The sequence below is a fragment of the Anopheles nili genome, chromosome 3 (genome assembly GCF_943737925.1).
Source record: "Anopheles nili chromosome 3, idAnoNiliSN_F5_01, whole genome shotgun sequence".
In the NCBI taxonomy this organism is placed as follows: domain Eukaryota; kingdom Metazoa; phylum Arthropoda; class Insecta; order Diptera; family Culicidae; genus Anopheles; species Anopheles nili.
This window is the reverse complement of record NC_071292.1, coordinates 18868852-18890249: the sequence shown is the minus strand read 5'-3', so window position 1 is coordinate 18890249 and position 21398 is coordinate 18868852. Positions and strand designations below refer to the sequence as shown.

Below are 21398 nucleotides of genomic sequence, written 5' to 3'. Positions count from 1 at the left end.
TCGTCACCAATAAATCATCCGTTCGCGGGTGTGAAACCTCTCCACCTGCCAGCCCTGTTGGATGTGGCAGCCGGATAAATAGATCCTTTCTCTTCTTCCAGGCTGCCGCTGGGAAAACTATCCCACTTCGCGCTGGGTCGAGCAGCTTGAAAGAGTGAACCAATCGGCTTCAGCTACACCGACGTGCTTCTTTGGTGCTCTTCTTGGCCGGTGGTTTACTGCTGCTGTTGCTTTGACCACGGCAAACATCAACCCGACCCGTCTGCTCGAGGTAGCTCCCAACCGCCGACTTGTGGACTGGTTCGGTCCAAAAGGCACTAAACGAGGCGCGCGTGGACGGCGTGAGATATAAATAATTCCAGCGATGAGTGACGGATTGCTGGACGGAAATGGTTAGTCAGGTGGTCGATATGCTGAAAGGCGCAGTTCCGCCACCGCCAGGATCAAGGAAAGAAAGAACCTATGCCCCCACCAGCTGAGTTGATTGGCGGTCCGATGGTTCAGCGGCAACAGCTTCCGTCTATTAATCTTTAATGGCATGGATGCTGTGGCGAGCCGGTCAGTTCCACCCACCGGCAGGAAACGTACAGAAAAGGGACGATCCGGAGCTCGGCACAACCTACCAGAAGGACGTTCGTCACGTGAGGACGAATAGAAGCGAGATTATCTTCGTTGAGCGGTTTTTGGTGGTGGGGCAGCATGAATTATTTAGCTGCGGTCGTAGCTATCAATCAGCGGGTAAAAAGGTGGAAATAAATTGCACCGCGTACTTTAATTACGCATTTGTTTTCATTCCCAAAGTCGAGATGGGCGAGATTTTGCTCACAGATTGCAAAGATCCACAAAGATCCACTCGTCGACGAAATGATGCGTAAGTAATGGCCCCGAAAATGATTCGCAACTCAAAAACCCAACCATTCCCTCTCAGACGGATCATTTCCCAGTTTTCCGAGGAAAAAAAGGAACAAACCCACAAACGATCGCACGATCGCTCGGGCCAGCGCAAATGCAAATAAATCAGACTCACTCGATGATGACGGTTCTAGGCAAAAAAAAAAACCTTAGTTCCAGAATTGAATCGAGTACTCGAGTGCGGGATAAAAGAGGGAAAATTCCACTGGGCGAAGCGAAGGACGGTTTTCACATGCCTTTTCTCTCACAGCTTGTTAGCTAACGATGCATATTTAACCTTTCATTCCGCTCGAAACGCCACCAGTTCGATAAATGGTGCCCCCGTACGGAGGAAAACGAACGCAAAAAGTGACCCCGTGGCATTAAAATGCATCAAAAGCCCAACTCTGAAGTGTTTGCCGGGAGTTGGGCGAACTGGCTTCTGAGCTTCGACGCGGCAAATGAGGGAAAATGCGCTCAACGGGTGCTTGGAAAAGCCGAGGAAGCGTACTTATGCAGCACAATGCAGCTTATAATCGGCTTGGGGCTTGCTTCGGCTGCCTTTGTGCGATGGTGGTCATCTTTAAATTGCAGCACCGTGAACAAACTCGCCTCTTGCACTGAGAAGTGGAATTAAATCGCCAATAAATGTAGAGCCCGGAATATCGAGCGCCAGAAAACCGGTCTCTCGAAAGAGCTGGTCGGCTTCTCAAGAGCATACAGATTCTTAGAAGAAGAAAAGTAAATTCTTCCGACATTGGCTCCGATAGTGGGCTGCAATAAACCGATAAGTAGATGTACACTTCATTGTCTATTTATCACCGTTTTAAAACGTGTTCTGGTGCTCATTTCTGGCGATTTTCCCTCCGTTTAACGCTGGTGGAGCTTCAAATCGATCTCCCATACCGTTCGTCGTGGCGTTTATCACAAGAACTATTGCTCGCCAAGACTTCAGAGGCACAAATACTTCATATATTTCACCCAGAAAACTGTCCCGGGCATTCCGAGCAAGGTCTTTTCCCACTTCCCAAACCCTTTCCATTGCATCTTCACAGCATCGTGTACGTTCAAAAGACCAGCACGAGAGCATACACCCGCAAAAGAGCGATCGCATGCTCGTTCACAGCAGACACAACACTGCAAACTACAAGCAACCAGCATCGTGCTGTCATCGTGGCTCCCAAATGGCCTCCACCACCACGATGGGAAGCTGAAGTGGTCGCGTCTAATCAAACGGCACGCGGATTCCGATACCGGTGGGCCCAAGCTTCGATGGTTCGCCTCCCGATGGGGTGGTCCACATTCTGTCCCTTATCAGAGGCGTTACCGTGACGCACCTGAAGAGTGCTGGTGGTGTATAAAAACGCACCGTAACCGGGCGACACCACTCCATAGTGTACCGAACCTCGGAACCCAACAGAACCCTGACTTGAGACAGTGAGCCATGATGCGAGGAGTGGCCACGTTACGTGCTGGAACGGTGGCAGTGCTGTGCGTGGTACTGCTGGTGGTGATGTTACAGGCCTCCACGACCGGTGCCGATCGGTTGCGACCAAAAGGATACACCCAGACCGTGGAACGGCTGCAGAAGTACTACGGTAAGTAAGACTGCGGGGAAAAGGTGATTTGTGACGCACGACATATGAGGGTGGGTTTAAATCTCGCGAGTTCAGCGTTTAATCTTATCGTGCGTGTGTTTGTGCCTATTAAGCCCTGTATAGCGGCCCTTTGCTGGGGGTTAGATTGTGCTTCTGTCCCGCATCGCTAATCAGCGACTTTGCACGGTGGTTGTTTTTTTTTTTGCAGACGAGTTCGAAGCTGAAGTGTCGCGGGAATTCCGCCGCTGGAAACAGGATGGCGTGATGTCGCCACACTTCCAACGGCTCGTGACCGCGTCACGCATCGGTGTGGACGAACGGGCGAAGGAAATCCGCGAGTTGCCTACGGCTCGCGAAGGACCCATGTGTACGATTTGCCGTGGATTCGGTGGCTCTTTGCTGGAGTTCCGTCGTGAAGGTGCATCCCGCGATGAAGTCGCCAACACGGCTGCCGAACTGTGCGAGATGCTGAACCTACAGGAGGCGTCCATTTGCCAAGGGTTGATCGAACTGAACATCGATACAATCCTGTACATCGTGGACAACCGTCCCGACCTAACGTCGGCGTCACTTTGTGCGGTTGTCTTTCAGTCCGGTGCGTGCGTGTTGAATGACCCCGTGTTCAGTGGATGGCAAGTGGACATCGATCCGAATGGCACTCCCGTGACGGCATCAAAAACCGGTACGGCTCAGCGTGGTCCGAACGATCTCAAGATCGTGCAGATCACGGATATGCACTTTGACCCGAACTATCGTACCGGGTACAACGCGGAATGTGGTGCACCGGCTTGTTGCCGCGAGTCTCAAGGTATTCCCGATGATCCAGCGGCTGGTGCAGGACACTGGGGTGATTACCGAGCGTGTGACACACCGTGGAACGCCGTTGAGGATCTAATCGATCGGGTTGCGCAAGATCATCCGGATGCGGACTACGTTTACCACACGGGCGACATCATCGATCACGGCATTTGGGAAACGTCGGTTGGGTACAACGTGCGCTCGATCAACCGAGTTATCACGAAGCTTCGGGACACCTTCCCAGAAACACCCGTCTACAACATCCTCGGTAACCACGAGGCACATCCGACAAATGTGTACGCGCTCGGTGAAATCGAGCGGCCAGACTTTTCCACCAACTGGTTGTATCACCTATCGGCGGACCTTTGGAGCCACTGGTTGCCACGTGCGACTCAACAGACGATCCGGCTCGGAGGCTACTACACGGCGCTGGTCCGACCAGGACTACGAGTTGTTGCGCTTAACAACAACGACTGCTACACGTTCAACTGGTGGATCCTGTTCCAACCGGACGCACTCGCGGGTCAACTCCAGTGGCTGCACGATGTCCTTCTGCAGGCAGAACGGGCCGGCGAAAAGGTGCACATCCTGGCCCATCTACCCATCTCATCCGATTGCTTTAGCGTGTGGCAGCGCGAGTACCGACGGGTGCTGGAGCGCTTCCGTGACACGATCAGCGCTCAGTTCCACGGGCACACGCACAAGGACGAATTCAACGTGTTCTACGCAAGCGAACGGCCTGAATTCGCGGTTGGTGTGGCCTGGAATGGTGGTAGTGGCACTGCACATACCGATGTCAACCCCAACTACGTGGTGTACTACGTCAATCCGGAGACATACGTGAGTGAGGGCAGCATGGGAAGGATGGGAACCGTTTCGTAATCGACTACGTTTTTCCACACCTTGCAGGAAGTGACGGACTTTGAGTCGTTCGCGTACAACCTGACCTCGGCCAACCTGATGCCGGATGAGCGGCCCGATTGGTTCCGCATGTACTCGTTCCAGGAGGAGTTTGGCTTAAGCGATCTGAGCCCCGCCGGGGTGGATGAGATGATTCAGCGACTGGGCACGCCTGGAGGACGCGACGAGTTGCGCCGGTACTGGGAATATAAGGTGAAGCTGGCAGACGCATCCCTTGCGACTGACTGCACCGACAGCTGCCTGCTGAATCACCTGTGCGAGATCGTCACCAACCAGGCGGATGATGTTCGGAAGTGCGAGGAGCTGACGGAGTCCTTTTTCGATTGAGACCTTATGCGTTTTATAAACGTGCCGTCGTGTGGGAGAAGAAACTCCGGAAGGGGCCCCGAAACCGTTTCCTTGATATTACCGGAAGCTTAGTGTTATTACGACCTTCAGATTTTCGGAGAGCGTTTTGAATCGCATTTACCCCGATACCCCATTAAGCGATAAGCATATCGCGTGGGGTCGATTGATGCATTAACGACAATAAACAAATGTGTTACGATAAACAAATAAGGAACAAGCAGATAAATCAGCCCTTGCACGTTCGTTTTTTTCCGTTGGTCATGCAACACGATTGTTGGAATCGCCACAATGCCACCGATTACGTATTATAAAGTGAGTTTGTTTTATGTTTTATTTTTTATGAGTTTGTCTTGATTGCGGTGACGGTTATCGATGGGTAGCGTTTGTATTGACTGATTTGATGTTAACGATAACGAATAATCGCGCGACGGTATTTATCTCCATCGTTTGTGAATTCAAATGCTTAGGAGCTTTGATAGAACAGGTGCGTTACAAATTTGCACAGTTTATTCGCGCGGTATATACAGAAGAACCCACTTCAACATTCCCACCCAATTGACAGCGGCAAAAGTTATATAAGCAATGGTTGAGTTAACGGTTGTGATAAAAGTTCAACATAAAAGTATATATTTCAAAATTTAAGATAAATATATACGTATATAAAAGTGTGAAATGTATTTGAAAAGAATGGTAAAAATCGTAAAGACTCACCACGTGTTTGGAGCTGTTTTAAATTGCGCGTAGTAGCGAAACTTGCATGCAAGAACTAACTTTAGCGCCACACTGTTGCACACTGGCACTGGTGTTGGTCGGCACTGGTTGGCACAAGAACACTGGAGGCACTGGTTGGCTTCTGCCTGCACTGATTGTTTCGGAACGGCCTGATTGACCATCAACTTAAAGGAAAATGTTTCCTATTGTTTCTATCAGAATAGGTTAACTAAAAAGCCCATATGAAACACGAAACTATGCACTATACACAGGTTCCACTGCCATTAGCGCGTTCCAACGACGATGCGCATTTGGTTCTCGTCTTCATACGCGATAATTAGCAATCGTACAGTATACACAGTCATCTTTTTTTGCTGCTCACATGCTTATCCTCTACTTTAGTAGAGTTAATCATCAAAAAACACTCAGTTTTGGCTATACACACGCAATTTAGCACTAAACACGGGGCGAACCGTGAAACCAGCGTGGCGAACCGCACAAGAATGTAAACAAACTGTACTGTCAGCTGCGGTCATCTCATTGCCAGCTGTCAGAATCACATGTGCGAGTAGTCTTTGTTTATAGTTGCGAGTTCAGTTCTGTTATTTTCGATTATCCGGCAAGGACTAATTTAGTGTAAGAAATTGTACTTCTGTTCATTTGTAGAAGCATTTTCTCTAACATTAGTGATATGCTGTATTTACAACTTGAAAAATACAACTATTGAAACTAGACAAACACAATTTTCAAGGGTACAGTCCTGTAACGGTTTATTTTCATTTGCTGCGTGGATGCAAGTATTGCTTATCGTCTAGTTATTGTAACAAGAAAGTAGAAATAGCATTACCCATAAATTATAAGAGATACTAACGAGCTGTACTCCATTGCTCTCGTTCCATTGTAATTTTTTCAATGCGGCGAGAAAATGAAACTAACGATCGAAAGAAAACGTTCGAACTCAAAGTGATTACGCACGTTGAGTTTCTCTCGCGCTTCATTCCCTAAGAAAATGCCACTGATCACAAATAAGGAAAAACAGAAAAAGAACTAGGAGCAACGGAATTATAGCGGATGTAGTTCGCGCCCTAGTCGTCGGTTGTTTGGTGCACTTTTACATTTGCTTACAGAATAATACTTAAAGTAATCAACATTACGCTAGGAAGCCTATTACTGCAGGGTACAACTAATATCTGTAGCGCCAGATAAACAGAGAAAAAAAAGTTAATACAACAAACACTGGATGAAGCATATTGATCAGCGCCAATCGATCACGTTGCGCAAAAGGTTAAGCAAACCTTTACCGATAATTTTCGATGCTGAACGTGAAGAAAGGCAAAATGAAATAGATTATAAATTAAGATCGTACTAAATTTGATTTCTATACACAAAAAACACATACAAAAAACCTGTCGTAGTAGGAGTTCTATGAAAAAGAGGCATTTTTGGCATATTATTTGTCTTCAACGCTCGTATCACCCTCTCGCAAAAAGAATGCGATTAGTTTTGTGTAAGATATCCTTGTATAATGTTCGTCGACAAATGTTTCGTTGAATATACATGGGTAAATGTGTGTATGTGTGTATATATATTGCTACAACCTAGCAGTAAATTGGTGTTTGCTGTTAAATTTGCGAAAAAATTGCTTACATTTGCCCATTGAAAGGCAGCTCAGACCGTCTCATCTTCACAATCGATACAAATACCTCGTCGTATAAACGTGCATCGACAATAATCGTTATAAAGCACACGGATCAACTCGTTCGTATAGTCTGTTCGTATGCTACCGTTAGCATACATGGGTGTTGCAGAAAAAATGTTCATCTTTAAACTGGTGTCCCACTCTCATGTTCTATCGCCCTAAGTAACGTCGTATATAAATTGAAAAGTTCTGCTTACTGATGCGTTTTCTTTATGTACATAATTTTTGGTCAATTATAAAAAACGAATGTTCATGTTTTCCTCTCCTTACAAACTGATCACGCTTTGGAAGACACGACATAATGTGTGTATGTGTACGAGTTTTAATTTAACTCAAGTCTGCGTCGTGACTCGATCCATTACGATTGTCGATCGATCGTCTGGAAGAACCACTCGGTGAACCGGCGCAGTTGCTGCACGGCCGCCTGACTTTCATCCTGAAGGCGGCGGTTTTCTTCCGTCAGCCGCCGGACAGCGTGCTCGAGCGATCGACGACGGCGTTGCTCACGCAACACCCGATCCGACAGCTGGCTGACTTGGCTCTGCAGTTCCGGTAGGCTCGAACTGTTCTGCAGTGCCATTAGAACTTGCTGCTGGGCGGCAGCAGCACTGCTGCTTCCAGTCGACACGGGCGAAGCCGAGCTTGGCGTAGAAGAGGACAGATCCACTCCACTACCAATGCTACTTCCGGTTCCACTCATGCTACTGCTCCCTCCGGCTGCACTCCCGTTGGTCATAGCCGTTCCTCCGGCACCGTTCATGCCACCCGTATTGTGCCCAGGACCCATCTGCTGCTGCTGCTGCAGTTGTTGGTGATGGTGTACCCCGTTCAACACCTGGCTGATGTCGTCATAGTAAACGTTGCTGCCAGGATGTCCTGATTTGGCTACGGTTTCGGATAACTGCAATAAAAAGAACCGCGGTTAGTTTGCACCATTTAGCAGCACATCAAATGTGTCTTGATCGACTTACCTGTGTCATTGCTTTGGTTGCCGTGTCGACCAGACTGCTCCAATCCATCTCCTTCATGTCGGGCAGAGGAATTTTCCCGCCCCCGTTCGGTCCACCGCCATTCTTCAGGATACCCCCATTCAAGAACTGCTGCTGTTGCTTTCGGCTGGGAGACATCTTCAAATGATCCTCGTTCAGGTGGTGCTTCCCCAACAGCTCACTGGCTGGGCTGGAACTGTTTGACGTGGTCGAAGAGATGACCGTTGCCGGGCGAGCGGTGGTAAAGATGACTTCCTCCTCACCTCCATTGCTGGCGTTGCTGGGGCTGCTTGAGCCACCGGCACCGTTAGCCAGCTTAAGCGATTGACCTCCGTTTGCGGCCGAAAGCTGCTGATTCGATCCACCCAAATTGATGCCCTCCCGGGAGCGGCTTTTCTGCGGAATCGGCTTCAATCCCCCCGCCAGGTTGGCAATGTTCCCAAGACTGTGGCTATTGTGGTGGCCCTTCTGCATACGCTCGAGCGCACCCGCATTGAAATTGTCATCGTTTGCAATGTAGTCCGGATTGATCAGCTTCATCAGGTCCTCCTGCAGAGTGCTCCCAGTCGTATAATTAACACTGTTCCGCTGCGGGTGATGCTGGCCTCCGGCCTTCAATGCCGCCGAAACTCCACTGCGCAGTTTGGCCGTTTCGCCATTAGTTCCGTTGGGTCGCGGGCTGTTATTCCGGCTGCTTGATGCACTGCTACCCGAACAGGTGGCTGCCACAGCCGAACTCGACTTTTTCCCATTGATGCCGTAGATGTTGGTTGTCGTGGCCGACCGGCGTAGCTGTGGAGAGTTGTGTCGGGAGAGATCATCTTCCTCAGTGTTACCGACACCTGCAGCAGCGGCATTCAGCAGAAGATGGTGGTTGGAAAGGTTCTTCAACGAGCTGCTGTACAGCGGCTCCGGGTGTGCCTGCTGTTGTTGATGCGGTTGCTGTTGCATGGCCACCACTTCCCCAGTTCCGTTGGGAGTGTCAGCGTTAATTAATCGTTTCCGAAGAGCAATGTTGGCCGAGCTATCACGTCCCATCGATTGAGCCGATTGCTGGCTAGCGGGGCTGCGCGATGTTGCCGACGATTGGCCACTACCATCGTTGTGGAGCGAAAGTGGCCGCGGGCTGGATCCGACCAACGGCAGTGAGTTACTTGACGCCGTCAGCTTTGGGTGATGGTAGTTTGCGTTAGGATCCGAGCTCACGGACGGTGGACCCACCATCATGGAGGTTGTGTCCTGTGGTGGATCCAATACGTCGTACCAACGCTCGTCGTTCGACGAGTGTCCACTGGAGGAGGACGTTAGCGTCCCCATATCTGTGCCATTCGCTGGTGGAACGGCAGTCATCGATTGACCCGGAGTCACTCCATTGCTTGCTCCATTTCCAACGGCCGCTGTAAACGATCGACTGCTGCTTCCTGTTCCGTATCCCGAACTATTGCTCGATCTTGGCGGCGAAAAATTGCGCTCGTACCGGCGCCGGTGACTAGCGGAAGATTGAAGCTGTCCGCCAGGAAGCACCTTTTTGCTGCTACCAGTGCCGCTTCCTCCACCGGTACCACCTGTTCCGTTTTTGCCGGATCCTCCCTCCAGTATCATGTTGTCGTAGTCGTTCTCGTAGTTGATCGAGTTGAAGCGACAGTTTTGCAGCGTGCATCCACGTCGCGGTGTAAAATCGGCAAACGATTCGATCACCGTTACCGTCACCTGAGCGGACGTCTTCAGCAGATCGACCATTTGATCGTGTGATAGCGTTGCGACCGCTACCTTACAGATCTCGACCAACCGGTAACCCTGCCGGAGACCAGCGGCCCAAGCTTGGCCGGATATTTCCACCTGGGTTACGACCCCGTCCGGCTGCACGTGGAAACCCAGCTGACCCATCGGATTACGGCGTAGACTCAGCTCCAGTGCACCACACCCATTCGTCACTGCACGCAGCCGTTCGATCACTTCCAGCTGCTCATCCCGGTCACCCGTGTCACGCATGTTCAGCGTCACGCACTCTCCCTGATGATAGTACACACGCAGCGCATTCTGGCTCGTCGACCAACCGAGTATGGCCCGGCACGGTGTCACGAAAATGATCTGCCGGGTGCACTCCTCGATCAGCACGAACGTTTCCGCCGAGATGCCAAGGAAGCAGTCAACGCACGTCGACTGACCGCTATCATGCAGCACCACCTGCCAGCAGAAGGCACCCCGCTGCGACAGGTCACCCGAGAACCGGGGCTTGCTCGGACGTTCCCGCTTCTTGCTCGGGAAGATCGAAAACCGCTGGCCAGTCTCGACCACCGTCGCCGTGCTGTAGTTAGTGGCGAGATCCTTCAGGTACTCCTGGCGCGTCCGGATCGCCATCATCGCGAACTTCACCGACCGGTGTGCGGCGTTCTCCGCGTTGATCACCTTCGAAAGCAGAAAATCACCAAACTGTTTGCCACGTGGGAAGTGCGACCCAGCACGCACCGGTGGCCCAAACACGGGCACGTCCTTCGACCGCGACACCGCCACCCGGTACTGCGTGTGCTCGGTGCACGGATTCACCGCACGCACGATCACGAACACGTGCTGGAACTGGCTGCGGATGTTCTTCGGTGTGAAGGGTAAAGCGCCCGGCTCCTGGAACACGATCGTCACGATGTCGTTGCCGATGTGGCGCTTGCGCAGCAGCTGCTGCCGGTTGTTGGGCGTGAACGGGAGCATCGTCGACACGTGGAACATAACCTCGCAATCCTGGTGTGTCGCGTACAGCGAGTGCGTCCCCGTCGAGTCGGTTTTGTTGTCCAGCCCGGCCTTGTAGTGCTCGAAGCCCTTCAACCGGACGCGCCGCCCGATCGTGTCGAGGAACTCGTTGAATGCCGGACCCGCCTCCTCGTTGTTGTACATGTCCTCCTCGGAGGACTGGCCAGCCCGGCAGTACAGCACGCCCACCTTGTACTTGTTCGTGAGCCCCTGCTCGTCCAGCTTCAGCAGCTGCTGCTCGCACTGGGCCGTGCTGACCGCCAGCCGTAGGCAACCGATTTGTACTTCCGGCGCGACGTACTCGAGAATCTCTTTGGTATTTGCGTGCTTGCCGGCACCGCGCGCGTTCGGAATGGAATCCTCGATGACGGAACCGCGCAGGGTCAGCAGTTCTGAGGTGCGCACGATCAACCGGTACAGGTACTGATCGGCCGCGTGTGTCGTCGTCGGTGCCACATCCGAACCGTGCAGGGCAAGTGTCTGTGTCGGCGTTGGGTTGAGCTTTTCACGCTTAATCGAGATCGCCACCGGGCCGAGGTGTTCATCCATGCCGAACCAGTTCTGGTGTTCCTGGCCGAAGAAGTACTGCCGGTAGTACAGCGCTCCGGTGTCGGTTTGTTCGATTGGCCGCGGTCCTTTTTGATACGGACAGGTGTAACCTTTCCACAGGGTGTCATTTGCGGCGCATTCGAGCACCGATACGCCGTACGCAAGTGCCGGTCGATGGATCGCACGTCGTTGCTGTCCATTGCCGGTTCCACTAGACCCAGTCGGTGTCGTCGACGATGCCATCCTCGTGAGGCTAACCTCACGCTCTTCCTCTCCACCGATCTCGTTCCGGAAGAAGGGACAATTCTCGAGCAGCTCGTTCTGTTGCCCATCGCCGTAGTCCTCATCCACACTGTCCCCATCCGGAGTGGATGATCGTGTCCCGTATGTGGCCGCTGCTGAAGCACCCGTTGTGGTGTTACGTCGCCGTTCCAGCAGAAACCCACGCAATTTGGCCGCATAACCCAGGTTGGCCGTAAGTGAGCGGCAATCAAAATGTGCGAACGCTCGACGACGCTGCCGTTCCTCAATGTCCGCCGATGAGACAGTCGTTGTGGTTGAGCTGGCGCTTACGTTCAACGCCATACACAGCTGGCTATCGTCAAGGGAAGCCGCTCCACCAGCACCATTCGCCGACACCTGCCGCGATTGCTTGCCAGATCCGTTCGTGGATCCATTGCTCCCGGTCGCACCAGAACCCCACAGTCGGTGGAATTTATTCCTTAGCTTCGGGCTTGCATTACCACCGCGATCGACCACATCCTCACCGCTGAGCTGAATTGCTCCTGAGGACACGCCGGTGGCACCATTACCACCTCCACCATGTCCGTGTCCTGTCGAATGATGTTTGTTGAGCGAGTAAAGTAGCGAGGACGCATCCAGCCCGAACGGTTGGTACTCCTGCAGCATCGTGAGGAAGCTTTCACCCGGTGTCGGTGCACCCTGACCCTGCTGGTGATGATGATGATGGTGCGAATGTCGATCGGACGAGATCACATCGATCGAACCGTGGCTACCGTATTCGCGTCGAAGATTCGTTCCACCACCCGGGTGTAGATGGTCCGGAACGCCAGCACCACCATGATCGTGGATCAGCTCAAGACTCGAGTTGCTCCGGTAGAGGTGATCCGCGTGTCCGTGCGGTGACAGCTTCGTACCGATTCCGGTCCCATTGCCCATGCCGACCATCTGCCGTTGGACGTACGAGTAGCGCTCGTGTAGAGAGTTTCGCGCCAAACCGGCGTCTACGCGTGCTCTTCGAACGTTGCTTTTGTAGTATTCAACGGCATGCATCGCGCGTTCACGGGCTGACGGTCGAGTTTGTGGTCCACCGGTGGCTGGGGTTAGTAAACCGGGATGAGGAGGTCCTCCAATGCTAACACCCGGTGGTGGAGGAGGTGGTCCGTGTGGATGATGCATTCCCGATGGTGGCAACTGATGTGATGGTGCTCCGACGAGACGTTGCTGGGGATGTGATTGCTGCTGTTGTTGTTGTTGCTGTTGATGCTGTTGCTGCTGCTGCTGTTGCTGGTGATGTTGGCCCATCATGGCTATACCAGCGCCGGCTACAACCGGCGTGGGCATCATGTGTGGCAAACCGGCCGCTGGGCCACCGTTCATGTGAGGTGGTGGTCCTCCAACATCCGTCAGATTTATCATCCCATTGCTAGGGTCCTGGGGATTAGAGGAGAAAAATAGACAACAGTTTAACAAAAAAAGCTTCACAAAACGGAACGGTTATTATGCTATGCTTTTATTCAACATCACGCACTGCCAGGGAAAATCAATCAAAATTCGATCACGCTGTAGAGGTTCATCACCTGACCGAACGACGAAGCAGCATTCGGCTGATCTGGGTCTCTTTCAAGAGCACTTAACCGTTCAAGAGTAGTGTGACCTCGGCCCTTTTTTCCATCAGCTATGACCGAAAAGGCCGAGGATCATCGTTCATTGCGGCCACCGGAAGCGTAAACGAATGCTTGAACCGACTGGCCTAATTATTGGCAATTGTCTTCAGCCAGCTTTAGGCGTTGTATTACTTTTTACCCCTTCTAACGAACCACGCATTATGGCGCATCACGTGAATGGACGCGAGCACTCACAATTGGCGAATAAAGCGGACCAGCGAAGACGATGTAACAGACGATGTGACCCGTATAAAACGGGAATGCCACATCCCGAAAGTTGCTTAACCTAAAATTTCCGTGAGGAAAAGCTACTTCTTCCGATGCCCAAATTTATCAACCACCTCTCTAAGGCCAGCAAGTGCAAGGAAAACATGATCACGCGCTGTACAAACTGACGGTCATCACTTACGAACGAACTGAAGGTTCAATTTCCGCTCCGAGCCACCTAGCGGATGGATGTGTCATTCTGTGAAGTTTGGATTGCTCGGTATGGAGGAACTAAAGGTTAACTCCGGAACTAATCAAACGTAAACTGCTTCCACCCTGTCTAATGATCGTGTGGCGTTATCTGGTACCATGTCCAATTGCAGCAGCATGTACTGTAAAGCATTTTGTTCCTTTTAAAGGAAATGCGTGTTCCCAAAAACCCAAATAACCTGAATCGTGCTCGTTTTGATCATGTCGATCATGATCACATTTTTTGGCAGGGAATGCAGTTGGCGTGAAAATTAAAAAAGACATGCAATCCGAATATATCGTGATCTAATTCCGTCGTGAAGGTATATCAGCACAGCAAGCTCTCGGAAATGATTCCTAACTGCTTTCTGCGATACACCAACCGGATATGACCAATGCAATAGAACGTATTTTTGGGAAACCCTCCCGATTGAAGAAAAAAAAATGTGTACAAAATAAAACATTATTCGCTTAACGTTCCTTTTCTTGCGGGCTTTTGCTTCGCGAGTGAACGCCGAAACGTGACGTTTGGTCTCCAAAACCCCAAACAGCGCGCCTGCAATCTAATCTAATTTTATAGCGCATTAACACTTCATTTCAGACATCCCATTCATCGCTAATGAACCGTTGAGCATCGAACCGAGCTGCCGTCAGGATTCGAACGAGCATCAATCATTGAGCGCTCGATCACGGGCCGGCCGCAGGATGGTGATTATAAAGTTCTACTTCCAATTTCGATCCAATGCGCCCCACTGCCGGGTGCAGCCGGGAAGAGAACTAAAAAGAAAGGTATACAATAAAAAACACACACACACGCTGCAATTGGACCCAATGGTGTCTATTTGTGACGGGCCCAATTTCTTCGGCTGGTTCTTCACCGCATCGACGTTGGTTCTGTCTTGTGGCGCGGCTTCTAATGGGCGGGTTTGTACGAGAATAGCCCTCCACTGTCTAGTTGATCCTTCGATTCACGCTGCCATGCAACAGCTGCATCACGCGCCCCGTACGCCTTCAGAACCGCTGGTGTTGCATTTAAGAAGCGGACGACCAAACAAGCACACGATCATCGGTCGATCGATCAATTAGATGTGGTGTCTGGGTGTTATTTATTTCATCTTTCTGTTTTCCACAGCGACGCTTTCCCTTCGATAGTGGGTGTGTGAGTGAGCGTACACATTGCACCATACTGAGCTGAATCGTAGAAGCGTATCTGGAGGACCGAGAGCGATTCTTACTTCCGCCGAATTTAAACCCTTCCTTCGAGCTTCGTGTCCGTGAGTACCATTATGTTTCGAGGCGAATGACTGCATCAATTACGCTGTCGATCGACGATCGGGGTCGTTTCTCTGGGCGAGGATGTAGCCCTCGGACCAGCCCAATCAAATCTTCCGCCAAATAGGTCAACCTTCGAACAACGAATTCAGCACTGCTAAAACCACGCGCTAGTATTGTTCTTCGAAGCGAAAAATCAATCCACTCCAGTGCGGGTGTCAATCAATCAGTCCAAATGACTTTTCACACTGTTTCGTCCCATAGTCCACGCTGGATTCTCGTTGGCCGTTAGTTCCTCACTCGCTAACGGGGTTTTCTGTGTTTTCCCCCCCGACGAGCTACGAATAGAACACCTCACAATTCCCGTTCAACTCGGTACCATCTTCCTGAGAGTTGCATCTTCACCGCGGCGGCGTTCGGCAGAAACGCAAACAAAGACCTTAAACTTGGAGACCACCACACGGCAAACAAACCGGCCCCAAACAGAGAGCAAGAAAATCTCCAACCCACCGCCAGATGAGCCCAACCGAAGAAAGATTACCTCCGTCGTCTAGGTCTAGGGCCACGGGGCGACCGTCCAAACGAAAGTAGGAAAACGTGTTTAGAGCTGCGTGCGTGCGTAAATACAGCCAAAGACCTACGCGCCAAAACCAACTTGCTGGCGCGGCTGCTTTTCTCTCTTCGCTTAATAAGGCAACCCTGCTAGCCTATTCTGTAGAGTTCCGCGATGGGTTGAGGGCCTCGGGAGTAAAAAGGATCATCTCCTGCGTGCCCCGTCGTCCGGACTGGATTTCCACCAACCGGTCTTCTTCTGGTCGGACTAGTACGGGTACACTTTGGTGCAGCAACTGCACACCGATTGCATCGAGCACCTTTCCTCTTTGTTGTTTGTTGCCTCGGGAAGAGCAGGAAGGAAAGGTTTAAAAAAACGTAAACAAACCGTCGTCTTCCTCGAACACGTACACGTTGACGTACTGTCGGTGAACTAATGTTAGGTGACGACAAACCCGACAGACGCAAACTCCCAGCTCGAAGACGGAACAACCGCATGTGAGGAAGGAAAAACCACCCCTTTGCTAAGGGTGTGCTCCGCTTTTTTTCCCCCGACTATTCACGTATTGTAACAGCGCGCGCGAACGTACGCATCATTCCAGTTTTCTCTTCCTTGTGAATTTTGTGCCTCGTGCACTCTTGGTTGTTGTACTGCAGCTAGGCAACCGCTTGCAGCCTTCCTGGGAGTTTCGCCTCGTGTAACGGCACGCCAACGGGTGTCGGGCTGCGTAAGGCTCCTCGTAGCGTGTGCGTGTTTTGTCTCTCTTACGACACTGGCCGTTTCACGCGAGCGAGCAACATCGTTTATGATATTGCGTACAGGGAGCAGGGCAGCATCGAAAACAATTACGCCGTCGTTTATGGCGAATCATGGATGCACCGGCATGGATGATGGCCACCGTCGTGTTATGTTGCTGGCTGGCCGGTGCGCAACAAGGGCCAGGTGTCTGTCCTGTTTTCCTCCCCACGGGGTATATACGTTGAAGGTGCACGCGGTGGTTTACCCTGGGCCCTAAGGTCTCGAGGAGTTACATTCATCAAGCCTGCTGGTGTACTTAATCGGTAAGATTTATTTCTGCTGCACTGCGAGCTTTGCGCAACCATGTAAGCATTTGTTGGCCTATGATTCTTTCCTGATTGCGATAATGAATCTTGTTATCCATTTTTGGTGTGCACATGCACCGGCGCGAGCTGAGCTCCGTTTATGATGAAATGGAAAAACAAAAGCTGAGGGGGTTTCGGTACCGTTAAGGGATGTATTTGTTCGTGCGCAGTAAAACGTGCCTTAGAGTGGCCCGCTACGCTGCTAGTAAGGTTGTAGATAAAAGCTCTCGTAAAGCTCGCTATCAAAGTGGAAATAGGGAAATGACCCCCTACAGTTCAATGACTCTAATGGTGCCGGTTGGGAGGTGAACGATTGTTATTCTTCTCAAAGATAACAGGAAGACAAGAAAAAAGACAAGCACTCGTCGTAAGGTGTCAATAAAGTCCATCCGGAAGTCACAATGCAGCCATCATTAAGGGACAAAAAATAACAACAAAAAAAGGCTAATGGCCACACAATTTGTACCACAATTGCATCTATTGTGTAATGCGAGCGATCTTCTGACGTTGTTCAAACGCGGTACCGCACCAGTCCCGGTGGTATCGTCATGGCGCTGGGCGGACTATAGAAAAGTGCGTTTCATTAAGCGACATCTTCGAGACGACCGTGGGAGATGGATGCGGCATAAAGCCAACCAACCAGAGCTCCGTCTGTGGGAAGCCGCAGAGTCCATCACCAGCATCTAGATATTCTCCAGCCCCATCCGGGTGGTCGCTTCGTCAGTCGGGCGGGGATGCACAACTGTGATATGATAATATTGTTTTCCTCTTTCCGAACCCGCTCGAACGGTGGATGAGCTCGTCCCAAAAGCCGGCAGCCGAGACACGGAAAGCAGACCGGTAAAACGCAGCCACCGTTCGCTGACAGAATCCCAACCACGGCGTCGTGATGGTTGTAATGCATATTATGAAGTAACGAATCTCGGGCTTCCCGCGTGCATCCTCAACGGTGCAGTAAATAAATAAATAAACTCCGCTCTCGCTTCCCTTCCGGGCGCTGCACCGATATCACATCCGCAAACGGGAGCATCGGATGAGCATAGAACCAAAGAGGCAGCGACGATGACCGGCCATGTGTCGGAAAAGCCACAGAGACGAGCGAGTGGAAACCGAGCACCGCAAGTGCGGCAATATCAGTTACAAGCGATGCAAACCAAACGCATCACGGCTCAGTGCCTCCCCCCGTGTGTGTGTGCCGCCAGTGCACATTTAGTTTCGATGCACTCGATAGCGTCGCGGGAAATGGAAGGCAAACGTCGGGGGGACTATATCTCCTCACATGGTACTTGTGCACTTCATAAATATGTAGTCTGGCCGTTCTCGCGTTCTCGTCTCGCCGGCATACACACACACACACACACACACCGGGCTCTCAATCGCGAGGTGTTGCATCAGAACTTTACGACTTCGTTCTAGTAAAGAACACGCCGGTGTGACTAAGGCACGGTTCGTTGGGGGAATCGCGCGTACTTGCGCTTCGAAGCCCTCAGGACCCGCTCCATTTTGACCGTGTTGCTGCATCGAAACGGAGCCAACACGGGGCAGAAGTGGTGGAATAATCTCATTATGGTTCGTGCCACGTTTGGGGTTGCGTTCGAAATAAAATTAAAAATAGTCCTACCAAGAACAAAAACTCGCTCCACGCCACGGTTTGAAGGGATCATCATCGGTCAGCTACTGCACGCTGGCTTTATGCTCTTGTTGTCGTTTGTCCTCGATGGGGCGGGGTGGGTTTTCGCCCGAAAGATGCAAGTTAATCTCCTTCCTTCGCTCACACACGCGTAAGCATATGGTAAGTTATCCCTGTGCCCTAGTTTAGTCCCGGTTTCAGCTGATCGTACACGCACGTAGCGCATACTGATTCGCGTTGGCGGGTATTTATAAGACTCACTCTTCTAGCCGGCTCGTTTGGGTGAAGAGTGTGTTTTGCTAGGTGACCGAGTTCGCGCGCCTGTTGAAAGGCCATAGACGAACGTAGGCGTCCTCAAGGCGCCTGCTGCTGGTGGGGCTACTGGACCACTGCCGATTGAACCTGACAACCATGAACCTATGTGTTACAATTTAATGTAACGCGTGAGCATTCTCATTTGTGCCTACTACTCTACGTTTAGTTTTTTTTTTTTAAATAAAAATACCGGCAACCACATCACACACCTCCATGAGCTGTCCACACGACTGGACGCCACCGCAAAGCGATATGAGCTTATTCCGACCGGTTTCATTTCTTTCTTTCTTTTTTTTTCGCAAACGATGTCCGCAGATAAACCCGGCAGCAGTGTGTCCAGCGTTTGCAGCTCCAGATTTCTTTCCGGTCGGTTAGCAAGGAGTCACGCAGACGTGGCGCCAGACGATATACCCCCTCCTTTTGCGATTCGCACAACAAAAAAAAATAAAAACACAAAAACACACATCAAGCTAAGGGCAACGAACTCACAAACGTCCCTACGTAGGCGTCCGTCGCCCAGTAGTCGCCCATTAACATCTCCCGCCGGGTGATCTCGCGAATTACACTAGCTCTAATTCGTTTGAACCTCGCGGTGTCTGATCAGCACGAGCGAAGAAACGTGGCGAACAACGGACACACGCAGTATGTGGCCGCAATATTACTTTCATTAGGCCTAGCGTGTGGATTCCGGACCCAATGGATGCTGGGGTGTTTATTCTATGCTCAAGTTTTTCATCAACCGAGAAGGAGAAGTAGTTTTTATAAACAACCCCCACACACACGCACTCGTTCGTAGGGAATTTGTTGAAGCAATTTAAACCCCAGCCAGGGCCAAAAGGTTGCAGTAGCGCTCTCAGTGGAGCCATCTCATGCATCTTTATTTGCGAACCTATTTCCCGCACGGCGTGACGTTGTGTGCCTTCAACCGCAATGCGGAAAGTCCACACTTTCCAACCAATATGTGTCCGCGTTGCGATCGATCATGAGCCGACATCGACGGCATCGTAAGAATGCTAACCCGCGCGCGCACGGCAAGTTTGTAGGACGCACAGCTTCATTGGAACATGAACATTCTTCACATTCCTCTCACCAATCGAACGCCCCAACACGGCCACATTACGGTCACATATCGTTCCGAGAGCTTTTGCGACAAAGACCATCGAAGTGACGTTAACACTCGGCTGCTATTAATTGCGATTGCTGGCAGGGTGGGAAAAGGTAGGACACTAACGGTATCCTGTACAGGGCTCCCAAGTGTGGTGGGGAAAAGCCCACCCCATACCGGTACAATTCAAGCAAACCTCCACCTAAGGCACGACTAAGACAATTAGAAAAGTATTTATTGCGCGCGTTGTGTGTCGGGCCTTTGTCCGTTTGCTACCGTTTGCCGTGTCAGTGGTGGGAGTACTTTACGGTGCCGCCAGAAAAACGAAACAGGTACGGTGTTCCGATATCCGATATCACGCCACAGGTCAAACGCGAGGCTACGATTGATTCAGCGACAATACGCTTACGCAATAACACTCACAAGCAGGACAATCGAAAACGGTCGAACGGTTCCACACCCATACGGAGAGAGTTGGCAATAAAATGCCCACCCACCCGTTCTCGGTGGGGTTGGAATGGTTTTCACCTGTTTGGTCGGCGGAGAAGACGAAGCAAAAAAAATGTATATTAGCCAACGGCGTTCCGCCACCTGACGATTGAAAAAAAAACTTTCGCAAAACGCACCACACCCTCTCGAGACTCGAGATGCCAGGCAGAAAAGGCCGTCATGGTGCGGGCACAATACCGCATCCGTGCGTGGCACGTTCTTTGTGGCGGCAATTCCCTCAACCTCGGCAACTGTCATTTAATTTGCCGTACGTCAGTGCGCGACTGCCCGGAACCAGCCGTTGGTTGTGTCCCCGATCGTTTTAGGAGGGCGCTTTGGTGGGCTTTTACCCACGGAGAGTGGAGTTGCGCATCCCGGTGGATGGGAATTTGCTGAAATGAATATGTTCAAACTCCTCGCTCCGGAGGTTTCCTAGAATGCATTCCACGCGCAATCGCGAGTTTGTGTTGCGCAAAGGTTGAGAGTGAAGCTTGCGGAAGCTCACACCCTGCGACCGCTTGTCTCGTATGCAAACGCACATACACACATGCACACACACGCAGCAAAAGACTCGGTTTCAATCCGTTTCGGGACGTCTCCCAGACGAATGTGGCGTAGCGCACACGCGGAGAAGACATTCTTGGGGCTTCTCTCAGGTCCACAATCACACCGCGGGAACGCGTGACGAGGAAACGTTTGAATAATTCATCCAAGTGTCGACATAATGAGTCGATTGTTTTTTTTCGGACGAGCAGCGAAAGGAATGTGTGCCCCAAGTGGTGTATTCCTCCTTCAGCGGAGCTTAGTTTGTTTTTTCGCGTCCATTCTTACTTCAGTTTGCTTCTCTCCCTGCGACAAGTGGACGACCGAATCGTCCAGCCGCACTCTCGTTTTCTTTCTCTCGATCCTCTGGTGGGAGACTCTTACATCTCCAGCATGCTAAGAATGGGGCTCGATTGTTGAGCTCATATGCTGCTGCTTCTATTTTTCATCGCACGCAACTCATGCACTCTACACACACATTTCCCATTTGTGGCAATTCCATTTTGACAGACGATCGTATCGACACCTTAGGGCGATGTTTAGCATCCCACTATTTAGTTTTTGTTTGGTTTCGCTTCGCTTCTACCCCAATGGTTTACCGTCTTGATGAATGCTTCATTTTTTCAATGCCTCCACCCTCTAAACCGAAGAACACCCACACACGCACGCGGCCTGCCCCCTTGCGTTTCGCGGTGATTGAATTATGACTCATTTTATGGCTATATGGCGTGCTGTTAGAAAGATGAGTTATGATGAGGTGCCAATGGAGTTCCTCG

The 21398-nt window shown here is 51.2% G+C and overlaps 2 protein-coding genes across 2 annotated transcripts in view; one reads left to right on the top strand and one right to left on the bottom strand.

The window, feature by feature from the left end:
* Nucleotides 1-2338: 2338 nt before the first annotated feature.
* LOC128723835 (sphingomyelin phosphodiesterase-like) lies at nt 2339-4678 on the top strand. The gene is made up of 3 exons (XM_053817600.1): nt 2339-2489; nt 2698-4127; nt 4197-4678. Exons 1-3 carry the CDS (start codon nt 2339-2341, stop codon nt 4533-4535), a joined length of 1920 nt encoding a protein of 639 aa, XP_053673575.1. The 3' UTR covers nt 4536-4678.
* Nucleotides 4679-7018: 2340 nt separating this feature from the next.
* LOC128725601 (signal-induced proliferation-associated 1-like protein 1) overlaps nt 7019-21398 on the bottom strand; it is a 53571-nt gene continuing 39191 nt past the window's right edge. Inside the window, exons 2-3 of the mRNA XM_053819358.1 lie at nt 7938-12923; nt 7019-7867 (exon numbers count right to left, since the gene is read on the bottom strand). Coding sequence (XP_053675333.1) covers nt 7325-7867; nt 7938-12923 — 5529 coding nt within the window. The 3' untranslated portion in view covers nt 7019-7324. The remainder of the gene's footprint in view (nt 7868-7937; nt 12924-21398) is intronic.

Bases quoted from the DNA above. Each gene is read 5' to 3' on its own strand.
- LOC128723835 (XM_053817600.1), top strand. From the start codon at position 2,339: ATGCGAGGAGTGGCCACGTTACGTGCTGGAACGGTGGCAGTGCTGTGC. The intron at 2,490-2,697 runs GTAAGTAAGACT...TTTTTTTTGCAG, and splicing joins ACGGCTGCAGAAGTACTACG to ACGAGTTCGAAGCTGAAGTG. The intron at 4,128-4,196 runs GTGAGTGAGGGC...CACACCTTGCAG, and splicing joins ACGTCAATCCGGAGACATAC to GAAGTGACGGACTTTGAGTC.